Source organism: Fulmarus glacialis, unplaced genomic scaffold (genome assembly GCF_000690835.1).
Source record: "Fulmarus glacialis isolate BGI_N327 unplaced genomic scaffold, ASM69083v1 scaffold11617, whole genome shotgun sequence".
Classification (NCBI taxonomy): domain Eukaryota; kingdom Metazoa; phylum Chordata; class Aves; order Procellariiformes; family Procellariidae; genus Fulmarus; species Fulmarus glacialis.
This window is the reverse complement of record NW_009221288.1, coordinates 65,317-84,058: the sequence shown is the minus strand read 5'-3', so window position 1 is coordinate 84,058 and position 18,742 is coordinate 65,317. Positions and strand designations below refer to the sequence as shown.

Sequence of the window (18,742 nt, the reverse complement as noted above, 5' to 3'; positions counted from 1 at the left end):
AGCAGGAATTACTCCGTGATGTTGTGCTCCTACTCTCACTAATCATTTTTCTTCTGACTACCATCCAAATATTGCTGAGTTACTTTCCAAATGTCCTCTTTCTGTCTATGGAAATAGCTGTGCATTTTTAAAAAAATGCAGTTTGAGAGGCAGATATATTTTTAACAAACATGTACCTAAGTAGTAGTCCCTTCCTGTATTTCTGCTGAAAAAATTTTGGATACAATACAAGCACAGAAATGTCAGGTTCTACATAATGTATTCTGTAAGTTAATGAAGTGCATGGGTGTGAAGGGTTTTTCCTCTAAATCATAGCTGAAAATATTTCCTCTAGTGAACTCACTTCTGGCTTAAGGCTGTCTTCTGCAGTTTGATTTCCCTCAGCTTTGTGTGATCCCATTTGTGCATCTTGAGACCTTTAGTTTTGGAACTGATGCTTTAAACATCAGAAACTTGCTGTTTTCAGAGGCAGAATAGACCTTTTTTGACCCGATATGGTAATTGTTGTGAATATAGCTGCTATATTTTATTTCTTGTGTGCACATAGAATCTGGCAGGTTTTAATCGTATGCTTTTTAGAGATTGATTAATCAAGTTCAGGAACTTCAAAAATACATTCCACCAATTATTAAAAAAAAAAAAGTACTTGTGTGCTTTCCACCTTTGAATTTTAAATATGTATTTCCAGCTGAAATTTACTCTGTTCTCTCAGTGAAATTCTGCTGACTCTTCTGGCATTGTAATAAATCTTTGGTCATCTAGGACATTAGGGCCCAATTTGATTTTACATTTGACAGCAGAACTCTGTATTTCTATTTCAAACACTCATACTTATCACCATGGTTAAAAAAATGAGTTTTTCTTCATGGTAAAGGTAAGAGAGGTAGAGGTATGAGACAGACAATTAAACAGTTGAGGATTCCATTCAACCGTATCTTTTATGGTCCAATAAGTCTCCATTAAATGAAGACTGTAAAGAGCATGAAATAAATGAATTCTGTGGCCTCACAGGCAAGAATACTTTACTTGATTTCGGATAAAAATTACAGAGAAGATACTCACTTTATGGGTACTTCTGTTCCCTTCTTTGGTGAATTTATGTCACTCTTCTACCTTCTGTCTGTATAATCAATGACATTGCATTAAAGTCTTATCTCTGGTTTTTGGAGAAGAGCGTTGCTCTTGGTGCCACTGTTACTTCTGCAAAGGCAACAGATCTTCCAGAGCATTGTTCCAAGTTGGAAACTAATGTTATTCAGTTCTGCAGTTATTGGGAATTTATGATTTGGGGTTAGGCTGATCACTTATGTTGCAAGTAAATACATTTTTCTGCTTTCTCCATTTTTTTCTCACATCATTCACTAAGAATAATTTCTTTTAATAATTTGCAAATTCTCTTAAATCACTGCAGATCTGTTTGTTCAGGTCAAGGGTTTGGCAACATATTTTTAAATGAAAGAAGTGTGTTTCTGTTCATAGAAGTTTGTAATTCATGCTTAATAACAGAGTTCAGGAAAGTATGTTATGTTGTGAGGGATTTATTAAATAAAGCATTGTAAATGTGAATATATGTTCAAGTGCTAGTTTGATAAATAGACCATAAAGAACAGAAAAATAATCCGTAAAGGAGAAAGATTTCTTTATTATAGTGATTGATTTTATATTCACTTTAGAGAGAGTGTTTTCTGTCTACAAAAAGTTGCACTGCTTGCAGTTGTCACTGAAGCAGGTAGCATATCCAGAATTACTGGCACGTATTTTCTCATTGTCTCTGCCTGCCCTTTTTTGTTTTATGTAGTCCACAGGAGAAACACCCACAACCCCAAAGCATACAAAGGACAACAGAGAGAGCTTCTTCCCAGTAACGCCAGCCACACTGCATCCTACCCCAGTGAATCCAGACACTGTGACTCCTGAAAATCTCCTGAGACTGAACGATCTGCATTCCAAATCCAAACCAGCCTCTTCCTCTTCATCCTCCTCCTCCTCAGCATCTTCAGTACCTCCATCCCAGGAGTCACACAGGGACACTGAGCATCTCCGGAGTCAAAATGCAGAGACTGCTCCCAGCATGAGTGATCTTGCACGTGGTAAGTCTCAGGGAGACAGAACATTTTGGCCCTCTCTAATTGGTTTGCCAAGGCCACGTGGTGAGTCAGTGCCTGAGTTCTAATTCTGGCCCATTTTTGATTACTAGACCACATTAAAAAGGCTGCACAAACAGAGATTTTTGTCTTGGTCCTGAATTGGAGACATCTACATAATTAATACATATTTTAATTACTAGGACAGATTAAAAGAGTGACCACTGTCTGTGTAACTTGCACATGAAATCATGGAATAGCAGCCTAAAAATAGTTACATGTTTTTAAGTCTCTAGTAGCATAAAAATATTTGTTTTATCTTCTTCAAAGAGATAAATACCTTAAATCTTTTAAAAAGTTAGAAGTCATGGCAATTGAAATAAACTGATAGACAGCCTACACCTGACTTACAAGTGCCTGATTAACATAATTAGATGCCTAACTATCTCTGCCCTGTGTATGTGTGTGGAGATACATAACACTGTGAAAATTCCAAGCTTCTACATGGTTCATAAAGTTAGTGTATCATCACTGTTAGTTTTCACATTTGAGAAGAGAAGCATCTGGCGGGACTGGAATGTTGGGAATGTATTATTTATAGCCCTAGTATGGTTATGTGCAAGGTTAGAGTACAGAAAAGGTTTGAAAAAACAGAACAAATGTTATTTATTCTGTAGCACGATTGTGTGATTTGTTTAGGACTGTGTTATGTACTTGGTCGTATACAGTTTGTCTAGATGAGGAAAGAATTAAATGAGAATGCTGTCTTTTTCTTTACCGCTGTCATGGCAGGCTGGCTTGTTAGCAGTAGTCAAAATCCCTGTGCAAGGCAGTACTGGTCCACTTTGGGGAATGAAGTAAGATTGGACCCAATTTAGACTTGTCTTGAGTGCCCAAAAGAGATGGTTGTGCTTCTTTGTGGGACACTGCACATGTTAAGGTGGCAGAGCACCTGCCATAGCCTGTACTTTCTTGCAACCTTAGCAGAAACGCTGTCTGAAAAAGCATCTGCTGCTGCTTTTGCTTACTCCATCTGTTCACGAGCTTGGGCCCTAACACTACTCACAAAATGCCATAGACAAATTCATAGGAGCCCAGATAAAGTTGTGAATGAACCATATACATACAGGTATTGTGAAAAGTGACAGATGAAGATACAGTGGAAATAGTGCCCAGATTTTTGAGACTTAATGGTGCATGATATTAATCAATAATGAATAGACTCTGATCTAGTCTGGATGTTTTGTTGATCTGGTATTGTGACTTTCTGAAATTTTGATCTGTATACTTTTGGTATGTAATTTCTTTCATAGTAATCAGCCTTGGCATGTGAATGTACATAATCTTCTGAATTTGTCAGCAATGAAGAGCAAATTAGGCAGAAATCAGTTTTCCCCATTTGCTAATCTCTGAGTACAGGACAAAACTGAAATTTAACATCAATATTAGCAGTTGCATTATAATCATCTAATTTTCCTTTTTCACAAATCCAGGGAGAGATTGTCTTGGGAGGGGAAAAAAGGAAAGGGGAATGATAAGGAAGGAATGGCTTAGTCAATGTGTAAACCACGTTTATTATTGTCCTTACGAAGCAAAAGAATGGAGTTGGATGGTGTCATAAGATATCTTGGCAGGCTTGTTCAACAGGGAGTAATTCAGGTTTGTGCCTAGACAACGGGGGAGAAAAAAAAATGAATCCTCTGTGAAGTTGCTGTACACTTAATAAGGAGACTGGTAGGAATAACAATGCAGATAAGAACTCATGCATTCTTTGGTTTTCAAACAAAACTCCCGAGCATTTCTAATGTGCTTTCCTCTCTGCAATTTCCTAGGCCACATTGCAGTGATTGGAACGTTTATTTTAATCTTTAGACTTCCTAGGCTTTGTTAGGGTTGTAAAGTTACATATTGTTCTTTCTTATTTCACACTTTCTATACATCGTCTTGGTTGAGGGAGATGGAAAGGTTAGCTGCCAAAATTATACCCCTGAAACTGTGTCTGAAGATCAAGAGGCGCTCTCTGCAGAGCTCTCGTTCCAGTGCTGAATGCATGCCTTGTATCTGGCTTTCTGGCTCTCAGACCTACCTGACAGGTCATTTCTCTAGCTGAAAGAGACACCAATTACTGCTGTGTCCTTTCTTTTTCTTTTCTTTTTTTAATTCTCCTACCTCTGCATCCACCTCCTCTAAAAAGAACTATTTATAATTCTGTTATAACCCTTTTTCATCTGCCTTTCATTAGCTTTGTTTCTGTAAAAACTCCTCCCATTTTTAGAGTAATCTGTTTTCATCTTTTTTGTCTCTTGTCACCTCCTCCTGTATCTTTTTTTCATGTGAAAGTATTCCACATCAGAGCGTATTAGCTGCTATCATTTTCTGTGGCTTCACCCAGAGAAAGGAATGGCTTTCCAAGCAAGTTGATGCTATGCCACTCATTTCTTATGTAAATATTTTAGTGAGATTTTGTCTAGTACATGACTAACTGGTACAGAATACAGCATGATGAAGTCCAGCAGCAAAGTGATGATAGTGGTAGTTTCAGCACGAGAGCTTCCTATGTTGAGGCATAAATGCACATGGGACTATTAGCCTTTGTGGCTCAGCCTAAAATTTTCTCTGGGGAAACTAAAATAGGACAATTAAGATAAACCCTCTCCAGCCTGTCACACTGTTCCAGTATTACATTGTTCTAAATTGCTGGAAAATCTTGACGTTTTCTTCTTTTTCGCTGTCCTTATTCTAATAATGATTCTTAGAAGGAATGGACAGGAAAACATTCACATCTGAGTTTTGATACCAAGAGAAGGTTTTTATACTTGGAATTATTTAAAGTAATGTGTTTTGCTTAAAGCCAGCTATTTACCAAATTGGAATATAAAATCAGAGTAGAAGAGTAACACTCCCCCCCTGCCATTGAATTCATGTCCATTTAAGGCCTAAGCATTTCAATATAAAAACAAGAAGGTCATGATATAGCTGTCCAAACTTAGAAATTCAGAGCTAAGGAAGACAATTTTTTCTGTAGTGTGCAGGGAAGCTGCACTCCATAAGCCATGTGAATATCCTGCTATAATTTCAGATGCTTGTTATCTAGGCACAACAGGGCAAGTAGAAGTGTAAATGTATTTCAACCTGTAGAACTTCTAGACTTTCAGAAGCACAAGAAACAAATGCAAGTGAGGACAGTTGCGTGGAAAGGTAAGTAGCACTATTGTAATAGTGAGCAATGAAGTTAAATTGTTTAAGTGTGTGTAGGCAGCAGCAGACTCCCTAAAAGACAGATGTTCAAAATAAAGAGGGTTTTGAAGTGATAAGTCTTAAGAATTCAGTAATGATGTTGTAATGTGGCAGTTCATCCTGTAGGCTTTTAACGGAGTGTCAGACTCATAAGAGTACTTTTAGGTGTAAAAAGCATCTTTTCCCAGAAGTCTGCGGCTTAGTTTATTTCAACAACTGATACATGACCTTAGGTTGATACTAAGTTCTCAGAAGACAGGTAATTTACTTAAGGGAGAGGGAAATACTGCAAAGAATTTGTAAACTCTACAATTTTGCATTGACAGCATCTGTCTTTGTATTAAAACAATGTATGGCACAGGGGTTCACCTTGATTCCTCACAGTTTCTAGATATCCAGATATCAGTGGACATCCGTGATCCCTGTTTCTATCTGAGTGAAATAATGGAGATTGTAGGTTGTCATCTTTAGTTGAGTTCAGCCACATACTGATCTCAGTGTCTTCTGAGTATGCTTGTCATAAATTTTTAAAGACAAAACACAGATTTTAAGAGCCTGTAATTCAGTGTACTGAAAACTTTCTGCTTATACAAAATGCCCAATGTATTTGGCCCTGTTGGCCATGCCTTATTTTGACTATGGATTTCAGTCCAAACTTTCAGCTACTCTTTAAACGACTGGAAGTAGAAACATTCAATGCTCTTAATTGCAATCAGTGTCTTACCTTGTTTTTTCTGCTGAATTCAAAATTGTGCTTTAGAGCACAGAGTTGTTCTCAACAGATGCCTCAAAAAAAGCTGAAACACAGAAAAGGTTAGACTAGCCAAGGACCTGTGGCCTCACATGAGCCCTCTTCATGTTGCAGTTACCTGGCATGAGGGTTCTCTCTTAAATGCACATACGTTCTTCTACTCTGTTTTCATGTGTCACTTGTCTGCAACTGACTTTCGTTACTTTCTCCTTCATTTCCCATTCTTACTTACCCTGGTTTTCAGCAGCTGTCTTGCTCAGTTCCCAAGGCTGAATTCCTCCAAGGCTTTAAAAACTCTTCTTTAAATACTTGTAACCCCACACCTTTTGTACCATCTAGGGTAGAAGCTCCTATCCACCTGTTAGTGACTGCAAAGTCGCTAACAGAAATCAACCAGCCTGCCTTCAGCTAGCTCTCTGCATTTGCTCTCTCTGATCTCTTGCTGCTTCGGCCTCCTTGGCATTGGTATTCTCACTTCCCCATGTCTGATCCTTGCTTTTCATGAAGCTTTTTATTTTTCACAGTGGGTGCACTCTGAAAACAACTTCACTGCTGAATGTCAGCGGGGGGTTTCCTGTTTGTGAATGACTTCTTAATTCCTTTTTGCCTAGTGCTCAGACAGTAGCAGTCAGTCGTGTCTTTCCGTCTTCCCTTTGGAAGTACACTGATTTGCTTTGCTATCGCAATTCATTCTAGAAGAGTTTTTCAGTACACTTAATGTCTATTTCTGATCTTTACCCTTCAGATTTCTTAAGTTTTATTTATTCAATCCAACGCTGTGCAGAAAATCCTTTGAAATTAAAACTGTCGTCATTCTTATGTACCCATGTTAGATGAGTAAGAACAAATATGACAGGAACAGCAGCTTCCCAGCTGTGGCCTGTGAGGTGATGGTACATAGCCAGGGTTTAGTGCAGGTTGGGCAGGTTTGTGGTCTAAGAGGCTCTCTAGCCCCGTGTGCCCTTAGATCCCCCTGAAAATCCCAGGGAGTCGCTGGCCTATGGATATCTTACACTATCAGAACACACCTTCTGGAGACTTTTTGTAAAAAGATTTGTAAAAGAACATGGTAGTGATGCTGTATTGTTACAGTATGTTTCAGTTTCACTAGTTTTAGATTACTGCCGGCAGCATAAAATTTACGTATATTCCTGCACAAGTGAAGACTGAAGAGAGGTTTAACAGGTTACTTACGAAGTTCTTAAAAAATTGTGGGGGTCATTATATTCTTTTAAGAGATTTTTTGAACAGCTGCTTTTGCTAATTTGCATTGTGCTTAGCTGGCTGTCAGGCCAAAGAAGGATGAAATACTGACAGAGAAGGAAAGGTCTTAATGGCTTTCGTTAGATAACTAGTACATAAAATTCAGAAGCAGTAGACCACAAATGAATGACTGTTACTATCCACAGGTGCTGCTATGTGATGCTCTCCAAATGATGTGCACTTGCTGAGCCAGATATTAAAAAACAAATATCAATTAGCTGTATTTTTATAATGCCATTTGAAAGTTCATGTGTTTGTATATCACGCTGTTGTCTTTTTGATCTAGGCCCATACGTTATTTTTTATTGAAGTTTTGTTTTGTTTTAAAAAGAGAGAGAAAGTTAGCATTGAACTTCAGGGGCTTTCTTTACCAACATGCATGCCAGCTCTCTGCACCTGTAGGAAACTTGGTAGTGGCAGGAAATGTTATTGGACACCGGAACTCCACTATCTCTGCTGTTAGACTGGCCCCAGCGTGGATCTTACAGGGACCTGGTAGCTTGGGAATTAGTATGGGCCAGGGACTATTTCCAGGAAGCACTTTCGGAGCAGCCACCTGTTCTAAGTTTTACTCACATTAATGTTGTTCTGTGACAGCTGACCTTGGCATTAGGAAGCAGTTTGGGGTATGTCTCGTGTAATTGTACAGTAGACTTTCTGTTCAGGACCCTAGCAATAAATGTAGCAGTATGCCATGTTGTTACAGTGCGAACTTCTGTTCACCAGACTGCTTGAATTTCTTTCATTTCAGGGGGCAATAGAACTTGTTCTGCAGCTTTTCGCCTCCAAAATTACTCTGACGCTTAATTTTTAACACATGGTTTTGTGTGCCAGCTTTGAATGTAATTTCCTGAATTTGGCATTTCAGGTCAAATACTTACTTCTACAGCTATGACTCTGGTAGTGGTTTTTTTAGAAATAAATTTCATGGCAGGATATTTGGAATGAATTTAGAGAAAGAAAATGTGTAAGGAAAGGGTACCGAGTATACCTGCTGCACCCCATGAACTAAATAGTCTCACTGCCTGCTGTGGTGTAGTACCTCATGGTAGATACAATTTGAGGGCTGATGCCCCCATTATTTCTATCAGTCAGCATCCTTATCGAACTGTGTTCAGCTGAACCAGCCTGTGTTCTGGTGCAGTCTTTCCATTGACTTAGTAGCACAGTGTATGAGGAAATTCTGAGCTCCTTCAAATTCAAGCTTTCCATGGCCTTTGCAACTGCTGTATGGGGAAAAAAAGCTGTATTAATTCCCAGCACTCTGGAGGGTGAGGCAGATGGAATACAGAAAATTAATTGTTTTTACATTAGCACTATTCTTTGGAAATGTGGTAAGATCTTTACTCCACTGTGTCAGGGAGCAAAGGAACAGACCCATTTCCATCACCGTGAAAAAAAAACAGAATAGTAATATCTACCTTGTATGGTAAGTAAGTAACAGTCAGTTCTGTGAACAATTGCATGCCCTGTGAGTGGCCATTAAAATACAAAATAAACCAGTTGTTACTGGGACTAGTAAAATAAGTATTTCCTAGTGCCTGCAGGCACACAGAATTCAATCCTTATTCTTTTGAAGTGGTTGGAAGGCAAGGTAGTACAGATTTGCTAAATCATAGTAATGTGTTTTCACATTTTTTGTCTTGACGCACAGAACTGCTGGGGAAGGTGTTTTGCAGAGGGATGAAGGCAAGTGGTGCAAGTGCTTTATTTAAGCACTTGATGCTGTTTCTGTTCATTTCTCCAAGCATTCGCTTTTGAAATCAAGTTAGTATTCTGTCCTGGAGTTCAAAGCTCAGCTCCTTCCTTCTTCCTAAAATGAAACGATGTTTTGTGCATGCACTGTAAGTTGCTTGTATCCTTTAACATATCTGTGCTATAATACTTCAAACTGCTTCCGTCAGAAACTGGAAAACATTTTTTTCCAGGTGCTAGTCACGTTTTCTGGGCTTGTCTTTCAGTTGTCATGTAATAGGCTTAGTGCATGACTAAAGGATTTTTTTGAAATTCCACATAAAATGTTTTATAACACTGTAATGTTAATGTTTCTTATACCTGACAGCATGACGAAATCAAATGATTAAGTGTACAGTGCAGTGCAGAGAGACCGGAGTAGCTGTTTACTGGTTACAGTACTACTGCTTTTAAACTTTCTCCACATCTGCAAATTGCCAAGTGAATATTTTTGATGGTGTTATTTTTCATTTTATACACATCGGAATAGCACTGTAAATTGTTTCAATATAAAAACGGTTGCAGGAGTTGTATAATCTATATGTTTATAGTGTGGGGGTATATGTATATAGTGTATTCTCTGTATAAAGAGAGACTGGAGAGAGAATATTAACTGTGATGAAGTCATGAACCCAGGCGCCCGCTATAGGCATCTGCAAACACTGGTTACCCTGGCAACAAGTGGAAAGAGGTTGGAGAGGAAAGCTGGAGTAGGTTGTTGCATTGAATTGTTTTCAGCTTGTTTCTTCCTCACTAAAGCAGGGAAATGTTGAAAGGTATGATGTCCCTCTTTCTATGTGTATACTATTTTTATGTATTTACACAGTTGTTGGGAAAGGGAAGGCTAAAAAAAAATACTTGTAATTCAGCTCGACTGGAGGCGAACTTTTCAATATAAATAATAATATGCATTGCAAATCTATGTTTTGTCTATGTGCTTAATTTTTGTGTGTTGTGCTGTAAGGTGGGAGTGCTAAATGGATCTCCAGAGTACAGTACCTGTCCCGTCTTCAGCCTGGAGACAAGTGACTCTTGCATATTATGTCTTCAGAAACTGATTTTATTTTAAACTGGGTTTGTAGAGCTAATGTTTGAAAACCTGCCAGGACAGTACAAGTGCTGGGTATTACCAAAAGATTTGTTAACTGATATTAAATCTTAGCTTCTGAACCCCTTCAGAATGTGCTGTACTTACATTCTTGTGATCTTGCACTTGTGCAGAATATTGTGGCTCATGAGTTAGTGGAGTCTGTACCTCCCCAGGGAAAGTTTTTATTAGAAAAACTAGGACATTATGTTCAGGGCTATAACAGCATCTTCCACAAGACAAATATCAAGATATTCTCTTCAGAAATCTGTTTTAGACAAATAGTAGGAGATCCAACTGTGTGTTTCTTCTTGATTATCCTTCTCTCTTTTGCCCTTTTCGTCTGTAATGAAAAAAGATATAATAAATATCTGTGCACTATATTAAAGTATAAATAGTATAAATTATTATATATACACCTGAAACAACCAATTCTTGTCATTTTCAAGAATTTTAAAAAATACTTTGTCCATTAACTTTATTTTTAACTTAGAAATAATGTCTTTCAAGTGACTATTACAAAAAAAAAAAAAAATTAAAAATTGCACAGTCCTAAAAGAATAGAGTGTATGACCCAATCAGGGGATAGAATTCAGTCACTGTGTATTTAACACCTCTGACAGCAAGGGATTGATTAACAGACAGTGGTTCTTGATTTCTTATGTACTGAAAGACGCAGCCTAATAAAATATTAACAAGTGGTGTTTCCAGAAGTGCAGTGATAGAAATACACACTTAGTGTGCCAGACTCATGCCCTTTCATTTCCATTCACTTCTACATGAAAAAGGGCTGACACATAATTTTATTAAAATGAAGTCTAATTTTACTACACTATAAAACTGGATCTTCAAAACTAACAAAACCAAATATGATATGGAAGGTGGAGATGCATATGAGTATGATGATTGTTCATAAAAGAACATAGACTGATAGCAGTCTTGTGGCATCTTCCTAGAAATGCTTAAAAGAGCTTTTGTCAGCAGGGCATAATTTAGTTAAAATAAAGCACAGCAAATCAGCTTAAGCAATGATATATCTTATAATTAAATAGAGATTATAATCAGCATAAGAGGTAGAGTTTTGTCATTAAACAATAATGCAAATCATCTTATTCTTAATGGTGAATAATAAGTCTCTAATGTAATTTACCAGTTGAGTACATACAAAACTGTTCTCAGCAGTATAGTTGAGGCTGTAGGATTTGCAGTTTATTTGTGTATAGTATTGTATCTACTAAATTAATTACTGGTTTTGTATTCTTGGTTAATAAGTGGATAAGAAAGATTCTGTTAGTACTTACCCTAGATACTTAAGACTGAGTTTGGAGTGTTGGATTAAGTTAAAAAGGAGTTGACTTCTTAGCTGTCTTGTAGGGTGATCTTCTGAAATAATTTTCATCTTGCTTTTTTCTTCAAATGTTGATGTAATGTTTCTTTCTATCTTTTGATCAAGTGTCTTGAAGCCATTTCAGTGTGAAAGTCTTCTGGGTTTAGAATACAGCTTATGCTCAGACGCTAGCAGCGTAATGGGATATGTGTATATTGGCTTCAGGCCACGTTAGGGCTGATCCTTCTTTGTACAGTCTCTTGTACTTTGTCAGCACGTGGTTAAATCATACATGTATTTGGTATAAAGGGCAGGCAAATACACACAATGATCCTTCAGCTATCCTCTGCTGCTTAAACAGGGAAACAATGGATTATGATTTTCCTAGTCAAGATTCCTGTAGTTTAAATACTTCCTTCTGTGTTGTTTTTAAGCTGATTTGGTCTATTAATACAGTATATGTATAGATACAACTATTATTTTCCTACTTCCAATGCTGTATTTTGAAGTATCCATAGAAAAATGTGCAAGAGAGTGCTGAGAACGAGAACTACATTCTTCTGCATTAGACCTTTCCATTTTGTGCTTGATAGTGAGTGGAACATCACAGAACAGAAGCTGCCTGTGATTTGTGCTGTAGTGTGTGACCTTTCCTTTTCGGGAACTATTGGAGAATTCTCTACAAGCAAACTCGTTTATCCTAAGGCTTATATTGGCTATCAGCTACAAGTTTAGATGATACGTTCTTTTCTTTACCAATGAAAATTAGTGGGTGAAAGAACTTACAGCCTGCTTTGGTAAGCCTTTTTTTGTACAAATTGTTCAAGAAGCCTAGAAAATGTAATTCATTAAAAAAGTTGCGTCTTTCAAACTGCATTGATCTGACTTTTACCAAGCTGTTAAGCTGTAATGTTGTTTTAAGCATTTTCTGCAAGGGGAACTCTCTTACAGGAGAATATTACCATGGTAAATTCCAAGTTCTTATCTACATTGATGAAGATGGAGAAGTGTCTTCAACACTTGAGGGTGTGGGGGTATTTTTCCAATGAGGAAAGGTTGAAATACATACTCCTTCTTAAAATACCATACTGTCAAAATCCCAAATTAATTTAAGGCATGGACATAAAAAGAATTTTAGAGCAAATTACGCTGTGAATATACGCTGCATCTGCTGGTCTGTGATAGATGCCTGTGCATACCTGAGCCTGTATAAATATAAGGTGATTCAAATTAGACTAGACAGCCCTTTGTTTTTGAAAGATACCTTCATTTTTATCAGAGAATGGGGCTTGTTTGTGTGTCCATAGCCTTGGAAGGCTAGCTGCTGTTTCAGTCTGCCCTTCCCAGAAAGGGCATCAGTAGCTCTCAGTAGTTCAGTGAAAATTGCTCGCTATGTACAATATGCAGCTCAGTGTGTAAAAAAACTGGTTTAACACTGCATTAATTTGAAAGCAGATACAGCTGGTGCGTAATAAAGAGATTGCACACACACATACACGGATTCTGAGTTATAAACATCCCAAGTTCTGGAATAGCAGAGGTGGGAATTTTAGACTAATGTATTTATAGAGGTACAGTGGACATATAAGTGAAAAGTGGGCATTTAGTATAACTTGATATTGGTTTCATAAAAAACACATTTGACCCTGTTACTGGATGTTCACAGCAATTAATCTTCCTTACCAGTAAGCTGCACTTCAGTGTAGCATGTACCTGTGGTTGCAGATCAGAGAGGGACCCATCAACCACAACTGGCTCATCATTAAGGGTGATGGATTTTGCTCTGCATGTGTGGCAGGTGTTTCAACCCTCACATCTCAAAAGGAGAATGGTCAGTTGCATGTGTTTTTCTTGCAGATGTGCAGAGATAACAAACTGTCATACACAGAATTTTTTCTTTTGCTTTTTAAATGACATTTACTTTTTTTTTAATTGATGGCACCAAGTATTAAAAAGTTGGTATTGCCCATCTTAGCTTGCCAGAATTTAATTTCACTCAGTCATGTTATAGTTTAGAAATAGAGCAAGGGTTAAAAAAAAATTTCTACCAGTTAGTTAGACAGCAAAAGGATTGAGGCTTAGGAGAGAGATCAGGTTGTCTCTTAATCTGTGAATTATATTTCATTAATAAAGAGGAAGAAGAGCTTGAAGTGCCTTTGGAGGGGCTTGGATTTCAGCAACAGGAGTCACGGCTTTGTCAGCAGATGAAAATGGCTACTGTTGCACCATCACCAGAACCTGTTTGCTGGCAAGTGGAATCGGTGACCAGCACAAATTCAGGACATGTTTGTACCCAAGGTAGGAGCTTTCTATGCTTCAAAGAATTCTGAAAAAAATGGGTGGTTAGCTGCAGATCAGTCTGTACGAATTGATCGATTGGATAGTTGTGATGCGTATTTCTCAGTTTCTCTGTCTGCCTTTTTTTTCATTCCTGGCAATGTCCCAGCTTCCTGGGAAAGTGCCTTGTTGTCCCTTAATGGCTATTCTTTTTGGTGCATGACTCACATGCTAAATACCACGGCAGCAAAGCCAAATAAAAAACCTCCCAGTACCAGGCTACCATGCTATATAGTTTGTGCATCCTTTAAAGTAGAATTTTTTTTTTTAATTGAAATCCTATATGGGGCAATAGGACAACACTTTGGATTACACTATTGGAATATTTAACAGAAGGAAACGATTTTTCACAAAACCTGACTCACTCAGTCTGAGTAAACATAAAAAACAGTATTACAGCAGTTAGTGCTTTCTATCCCTCCTCTGCCCCCTTCCCAAGAGAAGTAGGAGTTGGTGTTTTAATTGAAAAAATGTAAAACTTGGTATTTCAGGCAGGCATAACTTAGATATTCATGTTTGGGGTATCTTGTTTTTCCTCATTTATGAGAGGCAGATTATCCTGGGTCTGATTACTGCAACATTTCTGGTACTCTACTCTGAAATGATTGGCTGCCCATGGAGATGGGTCACTGACCTTGACGGAAAGCCATGCCTAATCTGTTGTGGCAGTTCTTACATTCTTGTGTACAGTTGAGAACATACAATTCAGTTTTACATCCCTTAGTAGTTAGTTCTACTGCTGGTTGTTTTCAGGATAGCATCAGGAAGCTGGCATTTTATTTTGCTGTGTTTAAGTGGCAGTGTCAGTTCCAGAAATCTGCAAGAGATGGATTTGACAAAACCGAATCTGTAAAAATGTATATGAACACCTGTCATTATTATCAGTCTGAGATAGACTCTGGTGTTTTCACTCATATAACTTAAAAAAAAAATATTAGTTTTGACTCCATATGAAGCAGCATTATTAGTAAAAAATCAAGAAATCTCTTTTAACAAATTCTCAGTTTTTAATGTGAAAGCATTGTCTTCTACTGGTTATGTTGCGTTATATATTATTTTGTAATGTCATAGTGCCTAAGGAAGGGCCAGATCTCTTTACTTCATGAGATGAGCCCTGTCTGAGCAAGTTTGCTGAGACACTTGGGAAGTACATGGAAACTAGTGTGGCAGACAGTGGCATGAGCACACCAAGGAGGTTTTTATGGCAGGATTTGAAGAGAGTAATGAGGAAATTTTGATGGGTGTTACCATATGTTTTTCTTAAAATGTTGAGGAGTTGCTATCTCAGTAATTAAAGAGGCAATACTACGGTGGAAAGTGAAATTAAGACTCATAAGTAAAGCTATGTAGCTTTATTTGTTGCATTACAGAATGCAGAGGCAGTTAGAGAATGTAAAGGTAAGATGATTGCATCTGAAACAACAGGTGGGAAAATGGTGTTTGTAGTAGCCTTCTAACTAGATGCGGATGGGTCAGTGCTACACTGCCACTTGTCATGCTTGGTCAGACTGAATTTCTGCTGTCCAGTAAGATTTTTTTAAAATTATTACTGGTTTCCAGTTGTCATTATAGAATCTTGAGGCATGCACTTCCTCTGTTTCTGAGCCTTAATTAAAGCAAGGCTTGAAGAAAGGCCTTTTGAGCCAGCCATATGTCTAACAATGAACTGTTCCCTCTTCTCTGAGATCTGAAATCCTAGATAGCTTCCTAACATGTTTTTTCTTATTGTTTTCTGTTCAGCCTCCAGTTCCAAGCCTGAACTCGGCTCCAGTTCACAGACTTTGGGAAGTCAGCAGAACAAGACAGATGGCACCCGAGTAAAAACTCGCATTCTGCCCAACATGCCAAAGCTTTTCATACCTTCATCTGTCACCAAATTTCCACCTGAGATCACTGTCACTCCACCCACTCCCACCCTCCTTTCTCCAAAGGGCAGCATTTCAGAAGAGACCAAGCAAAAATTAAAGGTAATAAAAGGGAAACAGTAATTTTTTAGATTATTGTTTTTATCTTAATTCTCCCCTCAATAAAATACTTGTATGAAAGGAGTTCCTGTCCACAGTTCATAAACAGAGATAGAGTAAGTAGTGGAAGGAGATGCTAGCTGGAGCCAGTTTTAAAGGACTGGTGAAATATTGGCCATGGGTGAAATCATAGCTGTTCTAGTCCTTACCCCTTTTCTGAGGGATTTAGAAAGAATTACAAAAATGGGTGAGAGAGCTAGTGCAGCCATTGCAGTTCATAGGTTAGCAGAAGCTAGCAGAATATTAACTGTGGGGAAGCCTACTGGTAAATGTTATGTTGTTTCACATTAGGATGCCGTATCTTTTATAGAAGTAAAGAGCTATTGAATGTGAAGGAATAGCAACCAGTTGGCTTTTATCCCTGTGATCATGGGTTTATCCTGACTATTTAGCAATATATTCTTTCTCTCTCTTTTTGGGATCAGTCTGCTATTTTGTCTGCTCAGTCTGCAGCGAATGTAAAGAAGGAGAGCCTTTGTCAGCCAGCTTTGGAAATCTTAGAGACCTCAAGCCAGGAGTCCTCACTGGAAAGTGATACTGATGAAGATGATGACTACATGGACATATGACTGAATTCTGGCCATCATCAACACCAGCCATATAACCATTCTTCTTGTTGCCAGCATCTCTGGCAGTCGAAACATCTTCGTTGGCATTACTCTCCATTTAATCTGCATCATTGTGTTCTTCACTTTCATTACCTTTGTTATTACCACTACCACTTGTATTGCCTTCAAAATCTTCGCCATTCTCCCCATCATGGTGCTTGATGGAAATAATGATTGTTTACCAGGCAGTTAATTAATTTGGACCACGCTGTCACCTTTAACTTCAGTAAATGCAAGGATGTTTTGAGCTGCAATTCACATCTCTCTACTGTTCCTGCTTCTTCAAACCAGAGCCTTGGGAGTTACTCCAGTAGCTCTTTTCTATAGCATTTTCTTCCTTTTGTCGTTTTGCATTTTCCCTACTAGTTAAGTTTTTCTCCCAATAATTCAACAACCTAATGTCTGTCTAGCCATGCCATGATTAGTCCAACAGCTCCTTTTAAGGTGAATGGAGTAGGAAAAATTTGCTGAGCTCGTAGAGGTTTTAATTGCATCAAGAAAGTCTATGGCTTTGTTGGGGAGCGAGAAGCGTGAGCTTGAGAGTCTGTCAGCTCCTTGGCACTGCTGGGTGCTTTGTTGGAATTTGACTCAGTGACAATAGGCAAAGAACCAGCTTTTCCAGGCAGACAGAGAGGTTGGCCTCCTGTTTGTGCTCATTACACACCAATGTATGAGGTTCAGCAAAAATTACCTACCTGAATGTTGGCTTAAAGAACTGATATTTCCAGAATTGTCTTACAGTCCTTTCTCTTCTAATGCCTTGGACAAGCATTTTGAATTGGGGGCTAGATGATATTTTTACGGTGGAATTGAAAAAACTTGAAAGATTTCAATACCATTTCAGTAATGTCTGTTTTTTACAGAATGACATGAAAAGGTGTTTTTTATCTATCTGCAGAGGGACTGCTCACAGTTATTTATATGAGAAAATAATGGTAACAAAGATCCTTTTTTTTTTTTCTACTAAATGTTAACTTTGTAAAATAATTAATGCAAACCATGCAAAAAAAAGTCACACACTATATATACACACGCGTGCATCCACACACACATATATATGTGTATGTACATATATATATGTATGTATATGAAAAAAGAGAATGCATACAGCTTGCAATGTCAGATTTCTTTGTGTTTGGGGGAGGTGGTTTTCTGTAAAATGCAGAGCTTTGTATGAACTTTTGTTTTTTTCTAATAAAGTTGAAATGTATTGTGGTCTCTTGTTTGTCTGAGAGGGCAAGGTGCCATGGTTCTGGAAGAAGTACTACTCCTCCCTTGCTTTTATTCCTTGGATAAGAAGGTAGTGGAGGAAGGGGGTGGGGGGAAGCCTCTTCCTTTTCTGAAGACTGCCAGAGCAATTTGGATGGGTTTGGTCTTGTGTGACCCAGAACCCGGGTCAGCCAGTGTTGCCAAGATTGCCTGCAACAGGTTCACTTACCCATTGAGACGTGATGTGAATTCTTTTTCACCTGAGTATCTTTGAATGCTGGATGAACAACATAAGGGGGAAGACAACACATGGTGAACAAGATCACATAGAATATTTGGCTGTACAAATTAGCATTTAATCCACTATTACAGTGATCGCTCTCATTGGCTGTAAAAATGGTGAATGGACCCTGGATAAAAAGAAGCAGCATCAAACTTTGTATTGTAAGTTTATTCTCATATTCTGGGTTATTTGTTTTGAACAAAATGTAATTTGTAAGCAAGTGAGCATGTCCATCTTGGGCATATTAGCAAGTGTTCCTGTAACTTGTTCACTTACTACAAGTGATAGGTGAGTTGGATGCAACTGATGTGGAAAAGATCAGGTAATTGGATGGTAAAAGTAAATGGGTATTTTCAATAGTAATATATTTTCAGTGTTTGCTCTTTAATTTGGTGTAAGTTTTTTAGCATACCATATAGTCATTGACTGGTAATAAGCTAAAGTAGCTTTAGATAATCGGGCATGATCTTTATTTTTTTAGAAAATAGCACAGGAAAAAAGATACCAGCTTCTTACGAGAAATGGAACACAACTCAGAGGATGTAGTTCTAAACAGGTCTCTTTCACCCAAATAGAGTAGACTACATAGACTTTTTGGCTAATGTATATTCCTAAATGTATGGCTAACTTTAAGATCACATATAAATTCTTAGGTCCACACTTCTAGCATGGATTTGATGTATGAAGACAGAGCATTTGATTTTCTTAATTGAATTTGGTCACTGAAAATGGTTGTTTTCCTTTATTAATCTTAAGGATTCCTTGGCATTAGGCATTTTGCTTTTTTTTCTTTTTTCT

General features: G+C 37.9%; 1 protein-coding gene across 2 annotated transcripts; it reads left to right on the top strand.

The window, feature by feature from the left end:
* The first annotated feature begins 1,804 nt into the window (after nucleotides 1-1,804).
* Nucleotides 1,805-17,660, top strand: LOC104079136 (calcineurin-binding protein cabin-1-like). Of its 2 annotated transcripts, none has more exons than XM_009581053.1 (4): nucleotides 1,805-2,090; nucleotides 13,617-13,781; nucleotides 15,561-15,787; nucleotides 16,270-17,660. In XM_009581053.1, the coding sequence occupies exons 1-4, from the start codon at nucleotides 2,072-2,074 to the stop codon at nucleotides 16,411-16,413; spliced, it is 555 nt and encodes a 184-aa protein (XP_009579348.1). In that variant the 5' UTR covers nucleotides 1,805-2,071; the 3' UTR covers nucleotides 16,414-17,660. The 2 variants fall into 2 exon arrangements, with proteins under 2 accessions (XP_009579348.1, XP_009579349.1); XM_009581054.1 differs by lacking the exon at nucleotides 1,805-2,090 and adding an exon at nucleotides 9,764-9,845.
* Nucleotides 17,661-18,742: the final 1,082 nt, after the last annotated feature.